The 11,693-nt window shown below is 49.7% G+C and overlaps 1 protein-coding gene across 1 annotated transcript; it reads right to left on the bottom strand.

Annotated features, from left to right (window-relative positions):
* Nucleotides 1-433: 433 nt before the first annotated feature.
* Nucleotides 434-11,236, bottom strand: KRT79 (keratin 79; the record flags this gene model as incomplete). The annotated part of the gene is given in 7 exon segments (XM_079937992.1): nt 434-505; nt 716-880; nt 6,255-6,350; nt 6,474-6,534; nt 7,832-7,876; nt 7,878-8,050; nt 10,763-11,236. Coding segments are annotated over 7 exon segments (1,086 nt in total).
* Between the last annotated feature and the right edge of the window lie 457 nt (nt 11,237-11,693).

Below are 11,693 nucleotides of genomic sequence, written 5' to 3'. Positions count from 1 at the left end.
AGTGTATAGTCCTTTTAATGTGCTGCTGAATTCAGCTTTCCAGTATTTTGTTGGGAATTTTTTTGCCTCTATATTCATCAGGGATGTTGGCCTGTAGTTTTTTTCCTTGTAGTGTGCTTATCTGGCTTTGATGCTAACCCCATAAAATGAGTTTGGGAGTTGTCCTGCCTCTTGGGTTTTGGAGAAGTTTGAAAAGGATTGGCATTAAATTTACCAGTGAAAATTTACCAGTGAAGCCATCTGGTCCTGGAATTTTCTTTTCTGGGAAACTTTTGATTACTGATTCAATCTCCTTACTAGTAATTGATCTGTTCAGATTTCTGATTTCTTCCTGATTCAGTCTTGGTAGGTGGTATGTTTCTAGGAATTTATCCATTTCTTCTAGGTTGTCCAGTTTGTTGCATATAGTTGTTCATAGAAGCCTCTTATGATCCTATGCAATCTCATTCGTGGTGTCCCTCAGGTTGTCCCCATGCTTCCCAGCTGTCACCTGCAGCTCCTTGTACTGGAGGCAAAGAAATGACAGTGAGCTGTCAGATCGTTCCAGGCCCCCATGGGTAACCACTGACCCCTGGGCCCACCCTCACAGCAGAATGTGTAGGCTGGATGTGTTTGGCCCCAGACCTCCAAGGAGCCCAGTTGCCCAGGCCTCTCACAATGGGGGAAGGTCCTGGTGCGGGCCTAGCCCACATCCTTGGACTGGCCATTCTCTCACCTTGGTCTGGTACCAGGCCTCGGCCTCAGCCCTGCTCTTCTGGGCAATCTTCTCATACTGGACCTTAACCTCGGCGATGATGCTGTCCAGGTCAAGGTTGCTATTGTTGTCCATGGAGAGGTTGACACTGGTGTCAGACATGTGAGTCTGCACTTGACTCAGCTCCTGCAAAAACAGAAATAGCTGTCACCAGTGCCCATGCTCCAGGCCAGGGGTCCCCAGGTGGCATCAGGAGGCCTGTGCTCTCCCCCAGGCTCCGCCCTAGAAGGAAGCTACAACTGCCAGGAAAGGCCTCAATCTCTCCAGCTGGAATGGGGCTCCCAGTTTTATAGACATCTTTCTTTGTGTGGATTTGCAGGCTTCCAAGAGCTTAAAGAAGGGGAAAGGGAATGTGTGCTGACTGGACTCCAGCTGGTACCAGGCCTGAGCCAGCACATTCACCTTTAATTCTCAGAACACCCTGTGAGACAGGCAGGGCCACAGCTGGCCCACAGGGTGCTTCTGTGCAAATTAGGAAACAGCACTCCTCTGGACAGAGGCAGCCAAGTATGGGCCTGATTCAAACGCCACTCTCTGCTCAGGCACTTAACAACTTGCATCACCATTCACAGTGGTCCTGACATAGGCAGGTGAGAAACAAGGCTTGGAGAAAAGAAGTGACACATCCAGGGTCACAAGATCCAAGGTCATCCAGTCTGACCCAGCAGGGCCCAGCCTGGAACCAGTCAGGTGAGTGTCCAAAGCCCAAGTGTTTTCCTCTGGAATACACTAATTATCTACAGTCCATGCTGATGTTCTGGGCCCTCCCTGTGTTTCCAGGACCATCAGCTCTCACACCTAAAACGACGTTTAAAGATGCCGAGAACGGTATGTTGGGCTTTGAGACCAGCTCTTATCACTAGGTCATGACTGTGTTGACTCCCAGTTGGGCTCTGCCTCTATCTCTCCCGTGGTCCTTCCTGCCCTGGGCTGCAGACAAACTGCCCCAAACCCCAGCTCCGATCAAATCCCTCATCCACTCAGTGCTCCTCAGTGGCTCCCAAAGGGAAGAAAATCTTCCGCCTCAAAGTCAGTACCTTCCAACATATTCTGGTCTTGTCTCCAACTTTGCTCACACGCTGCCCTTCACTGCTGCCAGTGGGATTACAGTAGATAGAAGAATGGCAAGAACAATCCACATTAGTGGACGTTCCCTGTGATCTGGCACTGTGCTAGGCACTTGACAGGTACTAACTCATTCCCTGCCCTTTCCCAATGGCACAGAGAGCAACTTGCCCAAAATCACAAACTATTAAGCAAGGAGCTAAGTCTCAAACACAGGGAGTTTGACACCAGAACCTGAGATGATACAGACTAAGATGGAGATGGGCATAAAGAAAGAAAGAACTACCTCTTGTAATAAACTACAATGGAAAAGAATCGGGGAAAAAAGAATATATATATATATACCCGAATCACTTTACTATACACTTGAAACTAACACAATATTGTAAATCAACTATACTTCAATTAAAAAATAAAATTATAAAAAAAGAAAGAAAGAACTAGCAAAGCCAAAACTGACATCTGTATGGACATAGATTTAAATTCTCAAATTAGATTCTCTTTTAAAAGGTGAAATGGGTTGGGAGGAGAGGGGGCAGAAATCCAATCACTAAAATATTTACGGTTTAGTGAAAAGACCTGAGCTCTAGGGACTTCCCTGGTGGTCCAGTGGCTAAGACTTCGCGCTTCCACAACAGGGGGCGCAGGTTCGATCCCACATGCCACGCGGCATGGCCAAAGTGTACTAGAAAAAATTAAAAATTTTTTCTTAAAAAAAGACATGAGCTCTAAAGACAGACAAAGCTAAGTTCAAGTCCCCAGTCTGACATCTACCAGCTGTGGGACCACTGTCATCACTAAGCCTCACGAGGCCTCAGGCTCCTCTTCTGTAAAATGGCCGTGATAATACCTTCCTCATGCAGTTGATCTGAGGATTCAGATCCATACGTGGCCCATGGTGGGAGCTCAGTAAAATGAATCATTTGCCCAGATTTCTCCAAAAGTCAGTCAGGATGCCCGTGAGGCATGTGCCACAGAACAAGTCATTCTGTCACAGTCGTGCGTTGCCAGCATCATCTTGCAGCATCACCCGTCACCCTCCCCAGCTCAGGGTCCCTCTACAGTCCCATGCCAGAGCGTGGTCCTGAGGAAAATTAACTTGGAATTTTTAAGACAAGGAGGCAAACACTATCTACCAGACACCATCAAGAGTGGATAAAGGTGTTCTTGCTAGGACTAGAGGATAAAAAGTTCAGGCTTTCCAAAGAAAGAGCTAATGCTAGTGGAGAGAGAAGAACTCTGTGGATTAAAGGTGTGAGCTCCTTAGACATCTGGGGCCCTGAGGGGAGGGAGCACCCACGCATGGGAAAAGGAGCCAGAGGGGCGAAGTGAGGGCACTGGAGCTGGATCCCGGAGGGAGCCCCCGGACCAGAGGGAAGCCACGAGGTAACTTTCCTGCCCTGTACAACACACCAGGGATTGGTGGCTGGCCTTCTGGATTTCCTTGAGATCTGGCTTGACCAAAACCAGACCATGAAATCGATTACCGAGTGCAGTGTTAGCCATCACGCCTGGTATGCAAGCAAGGGAATGACTGCTCTGGCCTTCACTCTTCCCCCCCGCAAGGAGGTGCCCACAGACATGGGGAACTCTGACAGGAAGTGACCCTGGTTTGGTCCCAGCTCGCCTTCCCTGTTCATCTCCTCATCCATTTCTCCCACACACTTGACGCCAGGTCACCTGCTGCTCCCCAAACACACCGTGCTGTTTGGTGCCTCCGCGTCATGGCGCAGGCTGGGGCCCTGGCTGGCAGACCCTCGCTGCTCCTCCTTCAGAAATCCCGCCCTTCCTTCAAAATCCAACACGAATGCTGTCTCCTCTGAAATGCCCCCAGACCTCCCAGGGAGGGTCAGCCACAGCCTGCCCCATGCACCTTATCCCTGTCCCAACATGGCTCTCGTCACATGGTAACCCACAAAGGCAGACTGTCCTTCTGTGGTCGTGTGGAAGGTATTCAGCCACATGTGTCAAACGGACAGGGAACAGCAAAGGAAGGGAAAGCTTTCTGAGAGAGTAGGAAAGCTAGTTCCTACCCATTCAGAGAAGAGGAGCTAGGCACCCTTGACCTGTCCTAAAGGAGAGTCCACCCTAAGAGAGGAGAATAAGGAAGCTCCGGATGGTGAATGCCCATCGGTGATCCCACTAAAAAAGAAACTGGGGAGGCACCTAAGAGATCAGCATGATGGCACAGAACACTCCCCAACAAGCTCATCCCGACAGGCGTGTAGAGATGTTTGAAGGGGAACAACACAGCCAAGGATGTACTTGGAAAAACGCTAAGGCCAGTGGACAGGGGTCATTAGATAAGCTCTAGGTGTGAAGAACAGGGAGGTAGCATTGGGCTAACCCTACAGAAGACCCAGGCAAAGCCAACAACTCAACTGCTATGTCATTTGCTCTTTCCCATCAAGAAAACAGTCATCAAACTGGAAAGGGCAGGATGCTTGAGAAGAAATGGAAGCCAAGACAGACACTGAGGGTATGAGAGACCTTGGCCTTGCTGGGAATCTCAGGGGTCCAAGCCAGAGGAGCAAATCCTAGGACCCCATGGCCATGGCCAAGGAAATAAACACCCCTGGAGATCCATGACAAATATAGACAGTAGAAGAGTTTCCAGAGCCTGAGACATGAAAACGTCCTCATTTTCAAAGGGGAGAGATTTAGACTTCTCCAACTTAAACTTGATATCAATCTCCTATGAACCTCTAGAATGAATTCTAAAATGTGGGTAAGAGGCATGGAGCCAGCAAGACTTCCCTAAGGAAAAGTCAAACCAAATAGATTTTATTCCACGGCTGTGTTGCCAAACTACTCAAGGATGCCACAGATGCTATTTGACCAAGACTTTCTTTGGAAGACGGCTTTTTTTCCCCTCTCTTTGGAAATGCTTTTTTTCTGACATTCTTAAAAATAAGACAGAAAAATGTGGGCCAGATGATGCCATGGTTCACTGGATTTTAAAATAACTGAGCCTCTTGAAACACAAATTATTTATTAGTGGAGTGATGAGATCAGCCTGGTGGGAAGTCACCAAGGAAGATCTAGCTCTTGGACGAGGACTCTTTTCTTGGCTCTGTCCGCCTTAATGTGTTTTATCAATGATTTACACTGAAAGGTTGTAAATAACTAAACTGAAAGTTTATCAGGTCTGCAGATAACCCAAAGCTGGGGCATCAGTAATATATGCACTTAGCCATTTGGACACCTCCAATATATGGATAGGAGAATCAAGTTTCAAAGCACCCACAGTGACCTAAAATGATGGGATGGAACCACAATAACATTTCACAGGAAAAAGGGGAATCATTAACTCTTGCGTTCAGTTTCAAAAATTCAGCTGCCCAAATACAGGAAGTTGGAGGACAGGGGATGCATGTCTCACTTGAAGGCATTCACGTAAAAAAAAACCAGGGAGCTTTTAAGGGGCAAACATTGTGAAATGGCTTCTAAAAATAACACATAAACTAGTACAATATTAGGCTGCATGAAGAGAAGTCTGTATCTGTAACCTTCCTCCCCACCTCTCTGTTTTCTGGATTCTGGACTAAGGATGCTGTTTCCCCAACTTTCTCACATGCCACAAATGTCAGTTCACTAATCATCCCGACCACTACATTGTTCTCATATGACAGACATGTGTCACATGGAAGACAATTGGATACGTGCAGCCCAGAGGGCAGAATCAGGGCCAATCAAGAGCAGAAGTCATGGGAAGAAGATTCAAGTCAGCTTTCCAATACGGTTGTTCAATAATGGAAATGCCTGCCCTAAAAAAGAGTGAGCTCCCTGCCTCTAGAAGTATTCAAGTAAAGGCTACATGCCCCCCGTCAGGGATATTAGAGAAAGGGCTCTTATTCTGAGCATAAGGTTGGCCTTGGGCTCCCTATTGAATCTAAGAGTCTATCACCAACTCATGTCAAGTTCAACCCTCTTACCTTGGTCTTCAAAGCCCCCTTGTTTCCTGGGACCCCTCGTAGATTCTGTGATCTACCTGCTACCCACACCTCACCTCTTGCTCTCACATGGAATTTCAGTCCCCACTCTCTGTCCATCTCTGCTCCTGTATCCCTTGCTCCATTACAAACTGGGCAACAAGGGGAACAGTATAACAGTCCAAGGACCAGGTTTTAATTTCAGAACTGCCTCTAACTAGCTGTGTGACCATGGGCAAGTTACTCAGAGCCTCAGTGTCCCTGACTATAAAAGGGAGACAGTAATAGAACCCATATTATGGAGTTGTTGAGAGGATTATGTAAAAAGCTTAGCTCAGTTCCTGGCCCATCATAAGCACATAAACATGGAAACGAGTACTGATCCAGGTCCAGGTGCTATATTCTATCAATTAAGTTGCACTAGTGAATTCTGATCAGACTTCCAGGGGGAATCCCCAAAGCTGTATGTGAATGTAAGTATCCTTGTCCATTGGCTACCTTACTTCTTCATAAAGATGCCTCAAGAACTCCATCTCCTCTATCAGGATGTCTATCATGCCATGCAGATCCATTTGGCCCATGTATGCAGCACCCACATCCTGGGGGCGAGAGAGAGAGCAGGGCGGTTGGCTCAGCCCCCAGGGCTCTCACCTCTCTCCGAGTCAGCCCAGCACCCTGGCAGCCGAAGACCACCTGCCCCCACTCCCTGCCACCTCGTTCACCTTCTTGAGCATCACAAACTCGTTCTCTGCGGCAGTGTGCTTGTTGCTTTCATCCTCATACCTGTTACACAGGGAAGACTCAGCCCAGCCTCCTCCCAGTTCTGCCTTTTAAGACATTGAACCCAGTTGGCTTTAAGGAAGCCCTGATGGGCCCCACAATGGCCAAGAACACCTTTGGGGAGCAGTTCTGTAATGCAGCTAACCAATGAAGAAACAGGGATACAGTCTTTAAACATTCCTCCCACTTCCTTTGAGGAAATAAGCACAGTATTTGTGCAATAATATGGCAATTGAGAGTAGCCATCTCTTTGGATCAGAGCCCTTGGGAGGCTTTATGGGAACAGGTTGAAGATATGTCAACAATGATTAACCTTTGCGTTCACTTTCTACAATAGGATGTCATTGAAAACACCAACTTCTCTCCAACTGTTTTTACAGAGAATTTAAGGTTTAGAAATTGCCAGTGTCAAGCAATGGGAAAAGATATGAAAGTTTATACCTTAAATTCATAAATATACAGACCAACCAATCATAATATGTGAACCTTATTTGCATCTTGATTCAAGCAAACTGTATTTTTTAAATTGATGACATTTATGGAACAATTGGAAATTCAATTGTTGATTGGATAGTTGGTGATACTGAGGATTATTGTTTCAAAAGATTTAGGTGGGGGCTTCCCTGGTGGCGCAGTGGTTGGGAGTCCGCCTGCCGACGCAGGGGATGCGGGTTCGTGCCCTGGTCCGGGAGGATCCCACATGCTGCGGAGCAGCTGGGCCCGTGAGCCACGGCCGCTGAGCCTGCGCGTCCGGAGCCTGTGCTCCGCAGCGGGGCGAGGCCACAACAGTGAGAGGCCCACCTACCGTAAAAAAAAAAAAAAAAAAAAAAGTAAAGATTTAGGTGTTCTTAGGGCATTGTGTTTGTGTGTTATTAAGTCACGTTATGCAGATGAACTATATGAATATATCCAGTAAAAATAGTTGTGAATGAAATGACATGACGGCTGAGATTTGCTTCAAGACAATAAGGGAAGAGGAAAAGCGAGTGAGTAGGGGTGTAGACAAAATAAAATTGGCTATGAGTAGACAATTATTAAAGTTGGGTAATGAGAACATAAATGTTCATTACACTTTTCTCCCTACCTTATAATATTTTTTCATCTTACAACAGTACACAGTGTGACAATCCTCCAGGAGGCAATGGGTCCAGGACCTGAGCCCCCGAGGGAAGCAGCTCTGTCTGGACACTCCCCCAGCTGGGTCCCTGGACCCAAGAATAGGGTGGCCCTCTCTGGGGAGATTTCCCAGGCTGACCCTTCCCCATCCCCACATGGCCCCAGCCTATCCAGCTCTCCTCACTTGCTCTTGAAGTCCTCAGCGAGATCCTGCACGTTCTTCAGCTGAGTCCAGCCTCCCCTGCTCGCTCTGGAGGTTGTCCAGCTTCCCCAATAGGTTGTTGATGAAGTACTCAAAGAGGGGCTCCAGATTGTTCCAGATGATGCCCAATTTCTGGCCCTGCTCCTGTAGCATCGCCCACTTGTTCTCCAGCATCTTGTTCTGCTGCTCCAGGAACGGCACCTGAGCCAGAGCAAGAAGGGTGGCTGGCGCCAGCCCCAGCCCCAGGAGGGACCAAGGACCTGGCCCATCGTCACCATCTGTCTTGACCAGGACACCACAGGGCAGTGCAGGGCCTCTGTCTTGCTGTGGGGAGGAGTTCCTGAGTGAACAATCTTTGCTGGAAAAGACAGTCCAATCCAATGACAAGGACTCTAAAGAGCTAATAAACATAAAAGCCCAGCTCCGGGGCTTCCCTGGTGGCGCAGTGGTTAAGAATCTGCCTGCCAACGCAGGGGACATGGGTTCGATCCCTGGTCTGAGAAGATCCCACACGCCGCGGAGCAACTAAGCCCGTGCACCACAACTACTGAGCCTGTGCTCTAGAGCCCACGAGCCACAACTACTGAAGCCCGCGTGCCTAGAGCCCGTGCTCCACAACAAGAGAAGCCACCGCAATGAGAAACCCCCACTCAGAGCAACTAGAAAAAGTCCACATGCAGCAACAAAGACCCAACGTGGCCAAAATAAATAAATAAATTTTTTTTAAAAAGCCCCGCTCAGTCAGTCATTTACTTCCTGACCCAGGAAGAAGTCAAGTCACTTCTTCCTGGGTCTCCCTTTCTCACTTATCCTGGGTAAATCAAACTAGATCAATGTTTCTGAGCCTCAATTCTGCATCAAAATCAAAATTTTTAATGCAGATACATATATAGTATACGTGTATATATAGGTACATATGGATATATACAAATATACATACAGAAAGAGAGAGAAAGAAAGCAAATGTGACAAAATGCTAAAAATTGGTGAATCTGGGTGAAAGGAAATATAGGAATATGTTGTACCATTATTGCAACTTTTCTGTAAATTTGACATTTCTAAATTTTTTTTATTTATTTATTTTTGCGGTACGCGGGCCTCTCACTGTCGTGGCCTCTCCCGTTGCGGAGCACAGGCTCCGGATATGCAGGCTCAGCGGCCATGGCTCACGGGCCCAGCCTCTCCGCGGCATGTGGGATCTTCCCAGACCGGGGCACGAACCCGTGTCCCCTGCATCGGCAGGCGGACTCTCAACCACTGCGCCACCAGGGAAGCCCAACATTTTTTTAATTTTTAAAACATGGATGTCCAGCCCTATTTCGACAGACTCAGAAGGGTGCTCATGGTGTGAACTTAATGGGCCCCCAGGGGGGTTCTCTGCCCAACCAGGATTTCAGGATATCAGACACGGACAACCTGTCAGGCCTCAGCTCCCAGACCATGGTTCTGAGAGTCTGAGAAGGTGTTGCTTGTTTGACCTCTGGGACAGTCCCACAAAAGAAACAAAAGTCACTAGGGGAAAAGGTGAGGAGGTGGGCAGAACAGTTTGCCTCACCCTTTGCCATCAGGTCTCTCCAGATCCCACCTCCACAGCACCCCAGGCCCACAGTCACATGGCCCCAGGGCACTAGGCAGCAGTGACAAAAAGACCTCTTTATGCCACGAACTGAGTCCCAGGGCTACCTCTGCCTCCAAGTACCTGTATGATCCTGGGCAAATCACTCAACCTCTCCAGACCTCAATTTTCTCTTCTTAAAAATGGACACACGGGACTTCCCTGGTGGTCCAGTGGTAAAGAATTTGCCTTCCAATGCAGGGGACACAGTTTCGATCCCTTGTCAAGGAACTAAGATCCCACGTGCCGCAGGGCAGCTAAGCCTGTGCGCCACAACTAGAGAGAGAAAAAAAAAACGCACGCCACAACTAGAGAGAAGCCCACATGCCGCCACCAAGACCAGACGCAGCCAAAAATAAGTAAATAAATAAGTAAATAATCCTTCAAAAAAAAAAAAAGGAACACACTATCACTAGACTGATTTCTCATGAGATACTGTGGGTATCATATGAGAAAGGGGACATGAATATCCTTTGGGAACCCACAAATCACTGAACCAAGGTATGGTCATCCACCAGGATTTTCCTCATCATGGTCCCACTGCCTGGGGGGGCTCGGGGTAGAGGTAGACAATGCGGCAAAGTGGACCTGGAAATGCCAGAGATTACTACAAGAGCTTCCCTAGTTGGCCTGAGGGCCAGAGGAGGAGTCAGGACACTCCCGATCTGGGACAGATCAAACTGCATATCCCCGGGTCATGGTGACCTGGTGACCACCATGCTCATTTTCCACCCCAAACTGAGCTCCTTGGTTGGAACAGCGAGGAAGAATTGGAGAAGGGAAAAGGAGACTTCCCCTAGGACCCCCCCCCCCCACCATTGTGTCCTGATCACATCTTTGTCCTTAGACCTCCTCCAAAACCAAGAGAACAGGCAACAGATGGGGTTCCTTGGAGACTTGACACTTGAGCCCGTTTTCCCAGCTATAAAACAACAAGAGGCAGTAAGGGCCACCCCACTAAGAAGAGCAATGAGGACAATCTGCTGTTTAATTGGGGGACAAGGCTGCCGTGTAACCGCATTAATGACGACTATAAGAAAGGCTGCAACACGGTCAAGCTAGGCTGGGCCAACAGGCCTCGTGAGTGGACTCGAGATTCACCATCAACTACAGTAAAGACGGTCCAGCTATTCGGGTCCAGGCGTCCCACGCTCAGACCAGAAGTGCTCCAAAGGTCATTCCATCCACTCCAGGCCCCAGTGCACATGGGCTGCACCAGCCTCCGCCCAGCTCACCCTCTCTTAGGGGCCTGGCTTGCACTCCATGGCCCCTCCCTGCCTCCTTCCACCTCGGCCCACCTTGTCGATGAAGGAGGCAAACTTGTTCAGGGTCTTGATCTGCTCCCGCCCCTGGGTGCACACCCGCTGGATCTCTGGGTCCATCTCCACATTGAGGCAGGTCAGCAGGCTCTGGTTGACAGTGACCTGCTGGATGCCTCCAGGAGGACAGGCAGGCCCGAACGTCTGCCTGCCAGCCCCCGGGCCCATATAGGCCCCACCACCAAGGCCGAAGCCTCCCAGGGCCTGTCCAGATGAGGCCCCTCCAGCCACGCTCACCGAGATACTCTTGCTGGCCCCCAAGTTATAGAGGCTCCGGCTGCGAAAGCCGCCCATGCTGGGGCCACAGCGGGCCCTCCCCCCGCTGCCACCACTCCGGGACGCGGTCACCCAGCTGATGCTGCTGGGGGCCCGGGAGCCGCCCGCTCCGCTGGCAGAGTTAGAGCTGAAGGCCCCTTTGGTGGAGTATATCTGCTGAGACGCGGAGGACCTCATGGCTGCAGCAGGGCTGGAGTGCAGGCCGGGAGAGCTGGGAAAGAGCACGGTGAGCTGCTGGGCCACTGATGGCTTTTTTATCTTTTCCCGGCTCCTGGGCTCCACAGACACTCCTGCCCCATCGCCCCTGGAGAGCGGGAGGGGCCCTGTTGGTCAGGGGAGTCTCCTCTCCCATAGCGGGAGGGAGGGGCTGCTCCCAGTTATTGCCTGAGCTCCAGAGCTGGGGCTGAGCCGAGACTGTCTGGGGCAGGATGCCACCTCCTTCTCCCCCCTGGGGCGCTCCTGACTTGGAACAGGATGATAGGGGCTGCCATGGCCACCGCCACCACACAGTGACTGGCTGGCCTCCTCCCACCCAGGCTTTGTGGCCACCATCAGTGGGGCTCTGTTCTGGGGTTGGTCCCAGTCCCCTGTGGTAAGCCAAGGCCCCAGGGCCCAGGCTGTACGGTGGTGAGGG

The sequence above is a fragment of the Stenella coeruleoalba genome (genome assembly GCF_951394435.1).
Source record: "Stenella coeruleoalba genome assembly, chromosome: 11".
In the NCBI taxonomy this organism is placed as follows: Eukaryota; Metazoa; Chordata; class Mammalia; order Artiodactyla; family Delphinidae; genus Stenella; species Stenella coeruleoalba.
Note: the sequence above shows the minus strand (reverse complement) of the source record. Positions and strands in the feature narration are given on the sequence as shown.